This window comes from Diachasma alloeum, unplaced genomic scaffold (genome assembly GCF_001412515.2).
Source record: "Diachasma alloeum isolate Michigan unplaced genomic scaffold, Dall2.0 Dall_scaffold_00286, whole genome shotgun sequence".
NCBI classification, from domain to species: domain Eukaryota; kingdom Metazoa; phylum Arthropoda; class Insecta; order Hymenoptera; family Braconidae; genus Diachasma; species Diachasma alloeum.
In genome coordinates this window covers 191571-209627 of record NW_021680425.1, presented here as the reverse complement: position 1 = coordinate 209627, position 18057 = coordinate 191571, and the positions used below count along the sequence as shown (strand labels likewise).

Here is an 18057-nt window from a genome sequence, read left to right as displayed (position 1 = left end):
CGTTTAATGAGAAATATTTCATTGAAAAAATCAGTACAATCTTATTTATTTGTAAAATTTATTCAAGTGAGATATAAAATGAGACTCAAAACTCTGAGTTTTAAGAAAAATTATGAAATTCATGTCGATAAATTCCTATAAAAAATGTCTCAACATGTCAAATGTCAAATGTCTCAACATTTCTTCAATAGAATACGACAAAAACGAATGGAATTTCCTGTTGAATTTTCTAGGGCCTTCTTGATGAAATTTTTCGTCCGCAAAGTTGAGGAACAAAAGTTGTAGGAAACAGATCGTACTAAATATACCCTGAGACAATGTCAATCAGGTTTTCAACAGGTGGATTAGATTAATCTGGATTAAATTCTTAAAACTTAGCGAACAGGCTGGCAAAATGCTTCAAAGTAGAACCCGTACTCTTCACCTAAAGTAAAAACAGTTCTTTGGAGCACAAATTCAATTTGTCGACTGCGTCAGTACTTTAATAAACTATTCGTCGATTGCACTGAAAGAATCAGAAGAAGAAATACAAAATTACGTAAAAATTTGTCATTGAATTGCGCCAGGAGCTGAAGTGCCATCAACTGAATTTTTGCAGTTGATGAATGGCTGAATGCAACACAGAGGCTTTAATAATTGATATTAATTGGTTGGATTGAAACAAGGGGAATATTTTGTCTTTTAATGAATGAGAATGGAGAAACATGAGATGAAGGGGAGAGATTGACAAATTCTATTGGTTGCACTGATGCCTCTGTTTCGATTAATATTTTATATATAAATATTTGTACAAAAGAGTATTAAAGAAGTAATGGAAAATGTGAAATAAGTAAAATACAGAAAATTGGGGTATTTCACGTATATATTGAATAAATTATATAAATGAAGAAGTATATTTAATCGCGTCACAGAGAAATTAAAAAAATGAAATACTGACACTTATATACACAAACACTGCTGTAAATGGTTGTAGTTATTTAATGATTATTCTGTATATCGAGAGGAAAATATTTAATATTACAGTTTTATTTATTAATAAGTAATTTATTGTCTCGCATTCCAAGAAAACGTAAAAAAAATTGACACAGGATTAGGTTAATTGAGAGAAGAACAACACTTTCGTGGAATTAATATAATACATAGATTTACATATATTTTTGTTCAAAGCAGGATCATCTGAACTCACTTATCCAGCACTCGAAAGCATAAAGATCATTGAACGAGGAACATTAGGAGTTATTTGTATGGATATTTACAAAAATTATGAAAATTTCATGTAGAAAAATTTTATTTCCATAACGTGACCTTGCTCGAGTCTTTTTAGATACCTTTACATAACACACGTGTTCATCATATTTTTGGAGTGTTGAAGAAGAAAAAATGAGTGACAAGTGCCTGATATGAAAGATGAGAATTCAATATTTTGGACAAATGGATAAAAATGTGAAAAATTCACTTTGAGAATATGAAATATTTGAAGTGGACCACCAAGCGCTTTTACACTGTGATCAAGTTTACAAAGAAAAAAAAAGATAGTCTTAATGATAGAGAATAAAGGACGGTGGTTACGAAAATATGATGAATGCAACCTCGTAAAAATTGAATCTGTAATCAATTAGAGTGAAAGAATGAGTTTGAATCGGGGGAAAATAAATTTAACGAAATTTTCTGAATAAAATTCAGAAACTCTTTAATTTTTAGATTGGAGAAACGAACTCATTATCTCATTTTAATTCATTACTGAAGCAAAGAAATGATGAAGAAGCCTTAGGTGCACACCCTGCCCACTTAATCATACGATTATTAAAAAGTTTAATTCTATTTAATTGTATAAGAATGGAAAAAATTATTGTTGATGTTACTACGGTATAATGGGTACAATCTAAATACATAAAAATTATGTATATAAATGAAATTGTTGTCATTTATTGGTCAATTTTTTATGTGGATGGAATACTTATCGTGTTCTCTTGCAAATTGTTCAGCTACGTATGAACAGAAATTTCTCTGAACTCTTCTTGTAGAGAAACAACATTCAGTCGAAAAAATTAATGACATTTGATTTTTCTGTGAAACGTAATCTTTTGAGAGTTCTTGAAGCCGGTGAACAACCCTCAATAATTAGTGATAAAATGTTTTTTACTTTGTTATATCGATGGCCATCCCTGGTGGAAAAGCATTTCACTGGAGAAAAAATAGCCAAAGTACTTGGACATTCTCAGACCGTTTGATCGCTTCGCTACTAAAATGAATTCCATGAAATAAAAAATCAAGACTTCTGTTGACTGTATTCATTTATTGTCAATTCAATATTTCAATGATTTATATTACAATTGGTATTAAAAATCTAATAAAAAATAAATAATCATTAAAAGATTGTGGCGCATCGCCTTCGGTCGCTCCACGTGTCTCGATGCTCGTTCACTCGAGACAACGGGAGCCGGAAGGCGAATCATTCTCCTCCGGGTAATTCATCAATCATGGAGCTGATGCACTGATGGACTGATGTCGACAGACATTGGTCTGGCATACATTGTGTTTATGATAATACAAAATTCAGGAGAAAATGTTTTTGGCGAAAAAATTTGCTCATTCCCGGGTAGTCTTGTGACTGAGAATGCTCTCGATGTTGCGCTGAATCCGGGCAATCTGGGCCCGCTTACTCCTCGGCGTTTCTCCCTCTTCGATGTACAGGTTTCCCCCTGCTTCCGGCCATCCAGCCACCACCGGAGTCTCTCGTTTCCGGTCTGCGAGACAAAGAGGTGGAATGTAACATGATGTTGTGTTGGAGGCAATTAGTGGAAATCAATCATCGTTTAACAAATGTACTCTTCGCATATTATTATTATGATTATTATTATTATTATTATTATTAAAAATAAATAATTATGGTAGTCAATGTCATTTACAAATAGCATTTATAGGGAAAATATCTGATATTTATTCAAATGTAGTTCTTGATGAGTGGAAATTGTTTGAGTTTTATTAGAATTCTATTGAAATTGAATTAAATAGGGGAGAGTGAGGCGAAATGAAACAGTCGAAAAGCGACTGTTTGAAGCAATTCAAAAAAAAAAAATTTTATCAAACATTTTCTTTTATTAATTTTTGTTTATCAACTTTTTTTTATTGTTGGGAGTACTGATGAGAATAATTATTTTCTATTCAGTAGAATGGGAAATTATTGGGAAGTTTTGACGGGATGGGATTCTGCCAATGGATTAATTTACAAGAAAATGAAACAGTAAAATCCAAAGTCGAGAACAAGGCCCAGAGGGAGAAAAAGGAAAATGTGATGCTGAATTTCAATCGAATTAAAAAAGAAAAGTGTAATCAGACTAATCTAATCAATCGAATTATAAGATGAATGGAAAATTATTATTCTCATCAGTACTCCCAATAATAAAAAAATTAGCAAAAAAAAGTTGATAACAAAAAATTTTTTCTTGCTTGAATTGCGTCAATAGTCGTTTTTTCGGCTGTTTCATTTTGCCCTACTCTCGCCTATCTGTTTTTACGCCGATTTCTGTGGGAAATTAAACAACTTTGCCGTAAGATTTTTAATTGATAGATTCTAGGAAAAAATTCAAGAAATTGTGGTTTTTCCACATGAGTTATTCTCTTCACATTATTCTATGAAAATTCTTATCCATAAATGTTCTGGATTTTTTTCTTGCTATTTTTGCTCCTTATTACAAAATCTACAAAAAAAGACTTGGAAAATTCATGTCACAGAATGAATTTCCTATAAATTATTTCTAGGATTAATTTATTAGATAAATTTCTTAGAAAAGAAGGAAATTTGTTTATATGTGTATGGCTGCACGGAATCAATCGGATCGAGATTAAGATTTTGAAAAAATGATTTGACATATATTCTCTTCATTTTTCACAAGGTACTGATTACCGCAATGAACATTTCCAAGAACGCCCCCCTTGTAGGTGGCATTGAAGAATCACCCTCAAAGGTGGTCATTTCCCAAGGATAATTTCCCCCCTTAAAACCGCGTGTTAGCCAATAAAACATACGTCTCCTTTAGTTTTGAAACATATATGTTTCATCAAAATCGAAGGGGAACATCTACCTAGTGTTCCTTGTCAGTTCACTTGCCAACGTTTCAAATAAAGAAGCCCAATGAATTTTTCGACATACGACAGAATAAAATGACTTTAAAATAAAAAAAAATAAGCGATTCGAAAAGCGCAATCGACAAATATTATATTGACGAATTAAGAAAAATTCGATATTTTCATTAAACTCAGCTTTTGACAAGCGAGGAAAATTTTTCAAGTGAAAAAATCGGAAGAATCTTTTACTATTTAACAAATACCAACTATTAAATTATTTTCTCTCGTATACCCTTTCGGGTTTTTACGATTTGTTCCCATCCCACCCCCCAACCCCCTGTACCGCATTCGCCGAAGGACGAGGGAAAACCTCACTTGAGGAAAAAACCTGCCCAGGTACAGTCGTCCCTTTAATTAGAGTGTTAGAAATTTTGGCTCGCCAGCTGGGTATCGAACCCGGGTCGCTCACGTGCCAATCCCATACTCTAACCACACAGCCACGGCCGTCGGTCATACCAACTATTATAAAACCCTAAAAAATTATTTCAACATCTCAACAACCATACTCTTTCATCAGAGTGGCAATGAAGCAATTGCGACTAGTGAGAAGTAATTGTGGTCAATAAACCTAGTGGCATTTATTACAGAGAATCGCGCCCATGGCACATTTGTCATCCAATATAACATCGCGTGATACGAACTGGTGAATGAAAGTCGGACGGAAGGAGTTGGTTTCGTGAAGTAGGAGGGGAGTTTAATAAACGTATATAAAGAGGGGAAGAGTAAGAAAAAAAGAGCGAAAGAGACGAAGCGGCTCAAGCGCGTTTCAATATCTCCCGCCGCCACGTCTGTTGGACACAAGTATACGCATTGTGTACTTAATTCAATGCACGGAACACGCGTAACCGTTTCAATCCTACCTAGACCGTTCATTCAGCGTAAATTATCATTAATCAATTCATTCAATTCATTCAATTTGATTTTCTCTTCAGTCGTCATTAATGAATATGTTTCAATTCCCCAATTCTTTTCGTTAGTCCATTCATGTATGGAAGGATTCAGTAAAACACCTGACACATTTAATAGAACATCTCCATTGAAATTGTTTTTGTTCTATTCATTTCTACTGGAAAATTATGTAATTTTGAAACGCGATTTTTAAAAAATTGGTGGAATATATTCAATTGATATTGGGGCTTCTATACAATGCACACTGAGGCGAAAATTGCACATTTGATGATGGGATGAATTGCAATAAATTTTGCAAGTTTTTACTTCCGAATGAAGGCATTGTATTCATCAAAACCGAAATTTTCTATTTTTCGTGTCCAGATAACTAATTTTGGCCTCAGGAGTTCGAATATGCTATTTTGGTGATCGCTGTCTCAAAAGTGCATTTTTCCAAACGGTTTAGTGTGCGTAAAGCGGTTGTTTTCCGCATGGCGTGCGTAAAGTTCACGAGGCGTGCGTAAAGTTTCGCTTTACTCACTCGAAATTCACTTTACGCACGCTCTTGAACTTTACGCACGTGTGTGTGAAAAAGGAAAACTTTACGCACTAGTAACACAATATACTATTTCATCACTCGTACGTAAAGTAAAATTTTTCCAGACATTGTGAAAAAAATAGGGTCCGACACTTGCGGGAAAAGTGTTCTTTGATCCCTGCGAGAATACTTTTAACTATTTATCTTGATACCATCAAACGTTCATCAAAAATTCACACAAAAAGGTTACGAAATCTTTAACAGAAATCGTAAAAAAACTAATAAAATTTCGAAGAAATTCCCTAGGACTTCCCAGCGAATGCGCTAGGATTGACTATTTAATTTTATCACACGTATTTAATAGTTTCTTTAATCATATGTGAGAGTAAAGTGTCAAAACAAAATTTTCATCAATTCCAATGGAAAATCGAGGAAACAAAACGGAATAATGCAGCAATAAAATAAAAATGAATGAAAATGTTCAGTTGAGTTTTTAATTACCTAGAAGTTTTTCCAGATATTGGCACCTTGTTTCAGGATCCCCTGGGTTCATAGGGGCGCCTGCGCTGAGCTCGGCCAGCTCGGCCTTCACCATTAAATTCAGCCTCGCTGATATCTCCTCAAGACCAGCTGAAACAGAGAAATAAAACAAGACCCTTAAATAATGTGAATTAACTTGAACTGTCTTCTTTCATGAATTCCTGGTATACCGCCGGGGTCTTCGAGGGGAGGCGAATTTCCCCGACCGGATGCCAGAAGATCTGAGATGCTCAAAGTGGAATGAATGGGTGTTGATTCATTGTAACGGAATTTTAGTTTCATCATTTAAAGAAAATAAGAATTCCGTGTTTTTCAGATAAATGTGTTTATAGTTAAAAAATTAATGCGGAAGAATTGTTTGATATTTCCAAGTCTCAATATTCGAATCGATTTCCGAAAGATACGGTTTTTTTGCACTCATATCATAAGTGTTTTGTTGAGCCGAAGCTTTCATTCGATTTCAATGCAATTGGGGTAGTTTTTTCGTTGGAACGATTCCATTTTTTTTGCAATTGTGTTTTTACGTTGCAAACCAATCATTTTTGAAGAATAAACAACACTAATGTTTCATAAGAACCATTTGGAAATGAGTAAAAAATGTTTCGCCGAACAAATTGAGCCCAAAGGCATACAGTAAAACCTAATAAAAGGTGTAAAAACGAGAGACCATTAAAAAAACTTACATGAGAAATCCTGACGCATTAGCCGAAGAATTATGTCAAAAATCTATTAGAAATGTATCAGTTTGATGACAGATTCTGCAGTTCTTTCGCGCGCTTTTTTTCGATTACAAGAATTCAGGAGGAAAAATACACAATAAGAAGAATTAATAGATTGATGAATAGATTTTAGTTTTTTTATGCAAATGATTCAGTTCCGATTTTTTCTATAAAAACGTGTATGAATAAATTTCCTAACACTCGACATTCAACTACACGTAGAGAAATTCTTTAGAGCAATTCTAGTGCTGTTCAAATAAAAATTCTGGGGATTTCTTTGATAACTCCCTCAATTCTAATTTTGACCAGTCAGAGTGCAGTATTCGCTGAAAAGTGTCACATAATTCCGAACATCGCACTCTGTTCCGCCAAAATCAGAATTGAGGCCATTATTCTCCGAAAACCCCTTGACCTTCAAAATTCATTGGATATTTCCCTCAAGCTTCCCTGCACAGAAGCGAATGTGTCAGTTTTTTCATAAAAATCCCTCGTGTTGCACGATCGGGATTTTAAGTCTCCACGGAGAGAAATATTCAATAAAAATTACGTATCTTTTCCGTAATTCCAGAGCGAAATGTGGTTGTAGGAAATTTTACGGAAATTTTCATCTGAATCTCCTGTGAACAATTACGATACCGTCACTTAAATTTTCTGAGTCGATTCCGCAATCGGTGAGTGAATTGTGAGTTCCGTAATTTTTACTGAACATTTCTCTCCGTGTGCAAAACTTAACACCTTCACTGATTTACAACAAAGCTTTTGGGGAATATCAGATCATTTTGGAGATCTCTGGGTATTACCACGGAAAATTTTCCATCAATATAAAACAAATTGCGCGGTGGCTTGGCGCAGTGGTTAAGTTCGTTGCCTCACATGTGAAAGATTCCGAGTTCAAAAATCTTGATTATCATCGCAGCATACCCCAACCGGGTCGAAGCGATATAAAATAACGATAAAAAAAAATATGAAAAAAATTTACGTGATAGACATTAATATTTCCAGTGTCAACACTGGAATTTCCCCTAGCTGGCACTTGCCGTCCCTTATCCCGCGCTGGCACTAGAATTTTTCTAAAGAATTTCTCTCCGTGCAGTCTCGTCTAATCTCAATCAATCACAATTAGACATTTATTACCTCAAAAAAGTAAAAAATTCAATGTTCCGAAGAATAAGTATGATTGCAAAGACTGTACCACTCGGAGATCCTTAATGACTCGTGGCTTGGATCTCAAATTCTCTGACAGCGTAGTAGAAATATCTCTGGTATGCCATACGTGCTCCGGAATGCACCCACATGAATAAACACACGATACGTACACCCCAAGAGTTGAAACAATACAATAAAGAACATGGCAATGTAAATAATCACGCAATTGCAATCCCTCATGGAGCATCATTATGCATTCGACAAATGTTGCACAATATCGCAGGCTGTGTATGATTGCGTGATCAATAAAAATGACAAAGGCAGAGCATGTACGAAAAAAGCGTTACTCCTTTCCCGTCATATATCTTTTTCGAATGTCAACGAAAAAGAGGGAGAATGAGAGAACGTCAAGACGTACCGCCTGTTTGTACTAAAGTGTCACGTGCCATCTGGACACGCTCGTTGTGTGGTTTACGACGAAAAATTTTTAGCATTCGCAAACGTTTCACCATGAATTTTTGATTTAATCGAACTCTCCCAGGATCGATCGTTTGAATTAAGGGTGGGGCCAAAATAAACACTTTTGAAATTTTTTAAAATACAAATGACTTATGAAAAGAGGGGTCTTTCCTGGACCTATGAAGTCTCCTCCCTTCCCTTTTATGATGAGTCCAGACTGAGGTCAATTGGTGGAATTGTTCCCGATGAAAATATTTCGTAAAAGAGCCATAAGAGTGTATTCTCTCTTGCTTATCCTTAAATTTTTATCTACCATGCATTAAAATTATGACATGTTTCCAATTTTTTTAATTTGTGGAGTTGAATTCAATTTGAGATGAAATATTTCATTGAATGCTCATGTATCGCGCAAATTCAAAACAAATTCGCTGTGAAAATTGTACATCGCGTCCCTTTCGACCTGTTACGTATTATGTTATAAAGTAAAATTTACACCTCGCGTTACTATCAACCTATGTACCTTTGAGTAAACTATTTGTATTACATTTAAGTTTATTCATCCACTAGTTAAGTCATGTAATTGGCCTCGGCTGTTTGACTATTATACAAATAAATGAATAAATAAATAAGGAAGTGAATAAATAAAATAAGACATCACATTAAATTACAATTAAACAATTTTCATTGATTATTTCTTTCCCTCGGATGGAGGCTTTGCATTTATTTCTTCGAGATACTCCATTCAAATTGGATGACATCAGAGTGAAAGAAATTCACACTCCAACTTCACACTCGTGAATACTATGTCTCACTCGTATCGAAATTTACTACTTTGTGACATCTGCCTGAAAATAGTGTATTTCGATACGAGCGCGTAAAAGTTGAGGGTCAAAGAACACTTTTTCCATGAGTTTCGAATACTATTTTTCATCACAATGTGTGGAAAGTGGGATTTTGCGCACGTGGAGCGTGCGTAACATTGCATTTTGCGCACAAGTGATTAAAGAAATGAATGTTACATGTGCGTACGAAGAAGTGGAACTTTACGCACTAGTAACATAATATCATATTTCATTGAGTTACAATTTCGCTCCGCGATTACCTTCCCTACAGTAACAATTGCCGCGATTTTCTAGATACTTTTTATCCAACTTTGCTCTCTGAGTAGAGGAAAACACTGAGCAGAACGGACGCGATCCTATAGAAATCCGTTTCATCTCAATGTCGAGTCATCGAGTCCCAATGGAGTCAAGGGCAATTATTGAAAAATATCATTCCTCCTTGTATTGTTTTTTGGGGTCGATCATTCGATACGTTGACGTGCCATTTAGCGAGGGCTCGTATATGATACGAGGACGGGAAGTGAACGGCGTTGAGTTCACGATAATATTCTCAACGCACCGTCGCCTCGCACCCATCGTCACTTCTTGGAACTAGCCGGGCTTTTGACTCGTAATTACGATTCTAAGGATTCCGACATGCTCAAATGGTATTTCATCCCCCTCTTTCCTCCGTCATTAATGTCATTATTAGCGTGATCGTTCGATAAGATCGTGACGTCCCGATTTCCGTCCGGCCCTATCACGTCGACAGTTTAGAAATGTATAATCGGGTACTTGACGTTTTTCTCCTTTCCAATTTCGTGGCCAATTGGATCAATTTATTGAGCCATAAAGAGTGAGTGAACGCCGGAGAGAACTAAACATGGCGTTTGATACGAGTGGGTAGAGTGTATTGAAACGTGAGACGGCATATCCGGGCGCGTTAGGTCGACGCCAAGGTGAGGGATAAGCCGTGATCGGCCCTCATAATGAAGGAGATATCGTCTTGCATTGGAAATGATAAAAAATCTTTTAAATCCGGAGAAACTCTTTCAACAATACCGCGTATTTAACACGCTTCATCATTGCCCGACTGTCTTGAGAGCGAGAAAAAAATTCATTGGGAATTTCAAAGTTGAATTTGAGGCAAGGATAGGGATCTGAAATTCCGTCACGTTTTAAAACCCGTCAGGTCTGAAAAAATGAGTCTCATGTGACGTCAGCTTTTCTCATGACACAATTTCAGTCATTCTTTCCCCTGCTATTTCGAACCAACTACAGCTATACTAGATGTCAATTTAGTGTCATGAATTTTTCGGTCAAAAATTTTCGTCAGATTTAGTAAAAATTTCTATTTCTAATTATACGGCTACGGAACTACGGAAAAGATACGTAATTTTTATTGAATATTTCTCTCCGTGTAATGAGGGCTCCAATCGATCATATATTCTTTCGTATTCCCTGAATATTTCATCGAACTTTAATAGTTATTTGAATGCATCACGTTCCGTCGATCTCAAAACTTATTGTAGGTGGCATCAATGGAATCGTATTCAATGTTATGGAACATATTTTGAATAAAGTAATGCCTCATTTTCGAAGAAATATTTCGTTATCTACGCTCTCTACGGAATCTATTCTGGAAATGAAGAATTACAACGTTAAAACAATGAAATTCTATTTTGATATGAAAGAACGTGCATCCAATAACATATATTCCATAGAACTACGATAATTTACTCTCAGTGTGACTTCTCGGTTTGTATCGGGTACACGGAGAGAAATGTTCAGTAAAAATTACGGAACGCTCCGGAAAAATTCCGTGACAGTTCCGTAAAATTTCCTACAACCACATTTCGCCCCGGAATTACGAAAAAAATACGTAATTTTTATTGAATATTTCTCTCCGTGTAGTTATTGTAATGGCCATGAAAACCGAACCACGTTTCATGACCTCTAGGCACTTTCTATGAAGCTTTTGCAAGGATGTTCGTTCGCCTGTGTGTGATGTGAATAAAATTTTACCCAACGATTTCTCTGGGAAAAAAACAGGTTAATTCAATTTTTTTTTCACGCAATCGATGCGTTTTCATGCAACTGATACCTAATTATTTCTGAGCAATATTTTCTGAGCGATTTTATAGATTTTCCTAGCGATTTTGGTGGCGCCAACCAGACTTGTTTAAGAACTTATTTGTTTTTCTCTCAGTGTACTCTCGAAAAATTCTTTTTCTCATAAGACCCTGTGTTATTTTGCCACTTATGAATTAATTATTATTGCTACGGAATCGAATGGTTCAATCTATCCTCTTCCCCTATTTGTTTGATTCATCTTTGTTCCAAGATTGATTCTGAAGAATTGTCAATAATTAAACCCCTTCGATTAATGCCGAATTATTACTTAATTAAATACAACATTATCAATAATACAATACCGCCAATTGGGCACGAACTCAACCAAAAGGTTTATTCATATCAACTTCGGTTTAGGATTCCCTTCAGATTTTCATCTTCAAAATTTAACTTATGTTTATACAACTTCAATTATGCATCCCACTCCGGAAATAATCATCAGTAAAAAGTGTTTCCCCATTCTCATCTCCAAGAATTTCCAACAAAAAATATCTCTTGCCTCCCCCAAGAGCCCCTCATGATCAAGATAATTTATCATTCAACAGAATGCAAAAAATCGACTCGCCAAGAAGAATCCTGTACCGATTTACCACTTCACTCCTGAATTGATCAATTGTCTCCATTACCTGGCTCAAAATTCCTCTTCATCCGTCGCCATTGCCGGACGTAGATAAGGGCCGAGCATCCGGCAACCATAAAGAATACTATGCAGGCACACACAGCAAGCACAAGAGCACTAGTCTGCCAGTCCCACGGTAATTGATCGTTGTCATTGCTCGATCGCCTCTCCTTCGGCTCCTCCGGCGATATCTGCACCATTAATCGCCGATTCTCATTAATTATGGAACGATTAAACCGATCAGTAGAATCAAGAACATACCTGCAACTGTTGAGGATCGATCAAGCCCTCCTCGTCATCCAGACCGGAGGCAATCAGCTCCTCCTCGATTTCCCGTCGACTCTCGCTCGCTCTCAGTGTTTCCGGTCGTCCCTCGACGTCAGAAACCCGCCACAGCATCTTCTCCGTAACATCTAATCGCTGATTAACGTCGGATTTTCTTCTGCTCCCCAAAAACGACCAGTCCAACTCTAGTGCCGACAGCGGTCCACAAATCGCATCTTTGTGAACCGCACAGGGACTTACCGTGAATTCAGGAGCGCATTTTGTGCAGGGGGTGCAGGCAGATTTCTCTGTTGACCAGAATTCCAATCCGTGCTGACATAATTCGGCATTCGGTTGGGGTGAGTGCAGTTCACTTGATTTGATGCCTTCCAGAGTACTGAGTAACACCAGGCACACTGTCAGCAGCCTGGGGTAAATCTCGCTCGGCATCACCTAAGAAAGAGGAGAAAAAGGATAAAGTGAGTTTATGTCTCGTTTTTACTATCAATTCAGTAGTGAAGTGGAAGAGGGAAATTCGTCAACTTCACTTCAGAACAAATTTCTGATGATGAGTATCTCGGAATCGAAGGGAAACGCCATGAGGAGTTTCTTAGAGCTTCATCACGAAAATTTCGTTGTCTATTATAGATTCAGAGGTATTTGAGGTAGTGATGCCGTCGAGACTAGGCGAGAATTATTTTGGAAAGATCATCACGGTCTAAAAAAACATCGAAAGTTTAGGAATCGTCGTAATCTCGAAAGACATTGGATCGGTGCATCTCGTCACGAACTTGGAAGGATCCATCACGTATGAGTTTCAGTATTTTCTGTTTTTCAAATGTTTGTCTCGATATCTGTCTCGTCTCGTCTCGTGAACTTAAAAAACCGAAAATCTCGAGATTCAGGCAAGATAAATCCTCCCGGAATTGTAACGAGATGCACTGATTCAATGTCTTTCGAGATTGCGACGATTTCAAAACTTTCGATGTTTTTCCGGACCATGATAATCTCTTCAAAATAATTCTCGACTAGTCTCGACGGCATCACTAATTTAAGGGGGGACTACTAGTGTAAAGAGGTCAATTTCTGGGTGGGAGTTAGTTTCTGGACGATGTCAACTTGCATTGAATATTCCATCAATAAATGAAAATTGTATTGATTATTTCACCTTTCAATAATATTACTCGTGTATAATCATGTGATCAATTTTTTTTTATTGATCGTCATTTAATAAATAAAAAAAATGTGGCCCAGTCGTCCAGAAATTAAGGGTTTCGGCTGCATTCAACTATTTTTTAATTTAATTATTCTTTGTTTCGTAATTTTCACTTCAATTAATTTTGTTGCGCTAATTATTCGTTTTTAGATACATATAATCGATCGTCAATGCCTGATAAATCTCACTCCAATAGCCCGTGAATTTTAAAACTCATAGTCATCCTCCAGTTGTGTTGACTTGCGCATTACCAATTTAGTTCTTGTGTTAAAATTTGAGACACATCTTGACCAAAGAATCTCTCATTTGATTCTACAAAAAAAAATCGCTAGTGCTCTGAGATTTCGAGACATTTACCAGAAAAGTCGACGTATTGTGCGAAAAAACGTCACCTAGATTTCCGAGATATTCACGTTTTTGTCTCAGCAACTCCCATTTACACTCATGTTAAAGTGTTTTTTTCATCTGCTCCAGCGACGTCATTTTTCACCCTATGAGGATCATTTTGGACTCAAAATGTGCGGAATGTTATAAATATTATCAGAGTATACATAACTCCATATCGACAGAGTGGTCCCTTTTCATGCGGACGTCCACAAATAGACCCTAGCCTTCAACCACATCCATTTGTTAACAATAACTAATCCTGTCTATCAGTGTGGTTATCCATATCATTATGCGTGGAGATATAAATTCACAATGGGCAATCCAGTCCCGATATCCTAAGAACTTGCAAATTTTACTGGCAGAGTACACGGAGAGAAATTTTTTAGAAAAATTCTAGTGCTAGCACGGGTAAAGAGGCGCAAAGTGACTTTGATTCGGGAAAACATGAATCTTTCCCCGTATTTCTATGAAAATTTCACAGAAATCCCCAGAAATTTTACCAGAAATACCAAGAAATTTTACCTTAACAGCACTAGAATTTTTCACAGTCGGTGAATTGTGATTTTTTCCAGTACTCGTCCTAGAATTTTCCTAGAAAATTTCTCTCCCTGTAAATCCCCCCGCAAATGCCTCAGGAAATCAAAACATTCTTTTCGCTTCATCGTGAAGTGTTCATCTATTCAAATCGTGAAAACTTCCCGCAATTCTCATTCCCAGTTATTTGTTCACAAGAGATGGTGTGAGCAAATAGCTGGCTCAAGAAATTAATTTTGATATTGTAGAACGGAAATGATTCTCACGAGATTATTATAACTCATCACCAGGTGGAATTAACCCATCGCAATTAGTTTATCATTCCATCAATCTTTCAAAATTGACAAATGCAATAATCACCGACCTTGATCGTGTTTTCATTAAAAAATAATAATCATTGAGTGAGGATAAATGTTCGATCTGCGCGACGCTTCTTTCACACTTCCGGCATACGTTATATACGCGTTGTAATTACATCCGCAGTTGAATCGCAATTCCAGGGCCTACGTCATCGCTCTCTCTTTCAATGTCTCTCTCTCTCTCTCTTTCTCGCATACTGTAACACCACTTGCGGGGATTTTAACGTAAGTATTTTGCGCGCGCCTTTCGTCTTTTCTACGTTATACGTACGTGTCTCACGTGGCACCGTTACGCTTTGTGATTGAGTATATACCTTAATACATTCCTAGAATCACTTACAACTAATTATATCACACTATTTTTATATCAAATTAGATTAAAATATGATGGGTTATCATTAACTTTTTTATACGGAGAGAAATTATGAGATACGAAAAGAAGTTGCGAGACTGAGGGAATTTTTATGTCGAATAGGGGGCGAAGAAGTTGTGAATAATAGTAATGATAATCAGCGTATGTGCAAGTTTTTTATGATTTAGAAGAGAAATTTTTCCATTGAGTTGAAATGAATGTGTTGAGTGCCTGATGATATATGCGTTTCTCCGTGCGAAATGATTCTTGAGGACTACAAAAACCAATTTTTGGTGAAGGAGAATATTTGCTGATGCAATTGTATAATTATTGAATTCTTCGCTATTTTGAATTCATTTCTGGCTTTATGGATCTTCATAAGTAATGCTGGGTAGCGCTCCGTTGGTATTTGAATGTGAGAGAGATGAGATTTGCCGTGTTCCATTGGATAAGGTGCACGTGAAGATTGGGCTAGGTTTGCTCGAGTCATTCTGTGATTGGGCCCGCGTTGGGCCATCATTGTGACGTTATTAGCGATTTCAAAGTGTTTGAAATCTTCAACTTTCGACAAACAATTATTAATTAACGAGCAATATTTATAATGTTTATTAATTAAAAATTAGTCATTCCCTACCCCGACATGTGGAATTCAAAAAATGAAAGAATGTCTAAATCTGAAAAGATGATTGGCGAGATTTTTTAAAATTTCATCTGTCGGAATTACACAAATTGAATTTGCACGAGTTGGAAAAATCGAGTTAGACATTGAGAGTTGCGAATTGCACAGGTGGACGTCGGAATTACACAACAGAATTCAAAACACATTGTGTTTCTCATCAAATTGAATATGCGATGTTTACAGTTTAACCTGTGCAGTAGAATCATGTACAAAATGATTTGGTGTACATATGAAGGTGCGAGAGGAGAGGTGTATTTTAAGGTGTATCCCAATACAACACCCTATAGCTAGCCCCTATGGATTTCCAAAAAGAATTTTAAATGACTTAATTTATTGCATTCTCAGAAGTTATTGAGTTTTTCTATTCTCATGTGTTGTTGATGCAGGCAACATTAACTGTTTGAATCGAATAAGAAATGCTTTCATGAAATTTCCATTTTTTAGAGTTGGATATTGTAGAAACTATGTAGTATAGCTAGGTGGAATTTTTTTCAATAGCTGGGGAATTATAAACATGATTTATGAAAACCCAGGGGTCAATCTTAAGAAAAACGTGTTTTCTAGCACCTCGCATTTTGCGCACATTCACTGTAACTTTCCTGTAAATTTATCAATGCCTGTCAACAACCATTCAATCATACAACATTTCAAGTGAAGCAGCAAATCATTTAAACATCCAGAGATACCCATATCCATAAATAATCATTATCGTTAAATTATTAAGTAGTCAATTCGTTCATATCACTCTTAAATTTCAATTATTGAAGTAATCATCAATTCAAATATTCAAATTCCGAATTATTTATTAATCAGTAATTTAGTTAGGAAGATTAACGATTATTGGGATAATCGGAAATCCCTTATAAGAAATTTCGTATTATTCATTTCGTATTATTCATCATCAATCGGAAATTTAGATTATCAATTATTTTACTATTTTTTAATTTCGATTAGTATTATTTAAACCTTAAACAATGTCAGTCGGAAATTCTTTTAATATTGAAGAATCGAAAGATTGATGGCCATTCCATCAGGTAAACCTCAGGTATTAAACATTTCTGTCATTCGCAAAAGTTGCAGAAATTCCATCGAAAAAATATCCCACCGTATTCAAGATTCTCAATGAGCCTTCTCTCCCCCAATATTTCCAACACGTGTCTTTCGTTCAAACCCCAATGCCCCTCACAGTTTATATCAACTCCCGCTCTCGATAAACAAAACCAATCCCTCTGCATACGAATTTGATTCAAATTTCAACCCAGCACCTGGCAAATGCAAAAAGCGAACGAGCTACGAATAAATCGGCTTCCCAGGGTGATTCATGCAGTAGAATTACCGCAACCCCACTCACCCATTCATCACCACATTCTCCCATTCACAAGTACGAGACTGATGTTGAAAAAATGAGAAATATCAATTAAAAGGTCAATCAAAAGCAACTGAATACGTACGATGCCTTAGGTGGTAGCATTCCTGCCATGACGTAATGATTTCCTTGATACAAACTCCAGAATAATGGTCACGAGACACAACAGCACGAGTCAATGCTCCTCCAAGGGACTAGCATCGATTGTTCCCAATAAATCACAAAAACAAATTGAGAAAAAATTCCGGGAGTTGATCCCTCCGACTGTCCTCAGGGGTAATAAACCGATGCACAACAGAAAATCACAAAAAAATCATTCACAACGATGTAATAACTAATTGCACGTACCACACGAGAATTCAAAAGATCCTAATTATCTGATTAATTCAATAAATAAACGGGAAAATATAAGTACGTGTGCGGTCTTTAGTGGGTAACGTTTGGTTGGGCGCTTGGAGAACCGGCGCGCGTTCGTCGGTCAAGCAGCAATCTCAACGCAGTGCCCCGTACAAAACGAGAGACTAGTTCGACGGGTTTCTACTAATTTCCTCCCACGACTAACTGGGTATACAAGGCGCGTGTGAATGCATCGGAGTGAGATGAAAATGCGTGGGGAGAGAGCGAGAGAGACGGAGATTCCGTGGTTTTGCGAGCGGAGGGGACGCTCATGTGGTGGGGATTGAGAGGAGGGAAGTATGTACTCGATGGCTTTGTATCGATGCAACTGGATAATCCTATTTTGACTTTTCTATTTGACTACTTTGTTGGAGCGCTCTCTGAACTTTCGAAAATTCTTTTCGTTGGGCTCTGTGGGCATCGCTGTGGGCCTATTTGGTTTTTTTATTTTTTATTTTTTTTGAGAATATTGAGGAAGGGATTATAATCTAGAAGTGGAATGGGGAAACTTGG

At 36.5% G+C, this 18057-nt stretch overlaps 1 protein-coding gene across 1 annotated transcript; it reads right to left on the bottom strand.

Annotated features, from left to right (window-relative positions):
* Positions 1 to 2279: 2279 nt before the first annotated feature.
* On the bottom strand, positions 2280 to 17691 carry LOC107038663. Its single transcript, XM_015257887.1, has 5 exons — positions 17234 to 17691; positions 12253 to 12708; positions 11999 to 12182; positions 6056 to 6184; positions 2280 to 2747 (listed from the first exon to the last, which is right to left on the bottom strand). The coding sequence occupies exons 2-5, from the start codon at positions 12703 to 12705 to the stop codon at positions 2590 to 2592; spliced, it is 924 nt and encodes a 307-aa protein (XP_015113373.1). The 5' UTR covers positions 12706 to 12708; positions 17234 to 17691; the 3' UTR covers positions 2280 to 2589.
* Between the last annotated feature and the right edge of the window lie 366 nt (positions 17692 to 18057).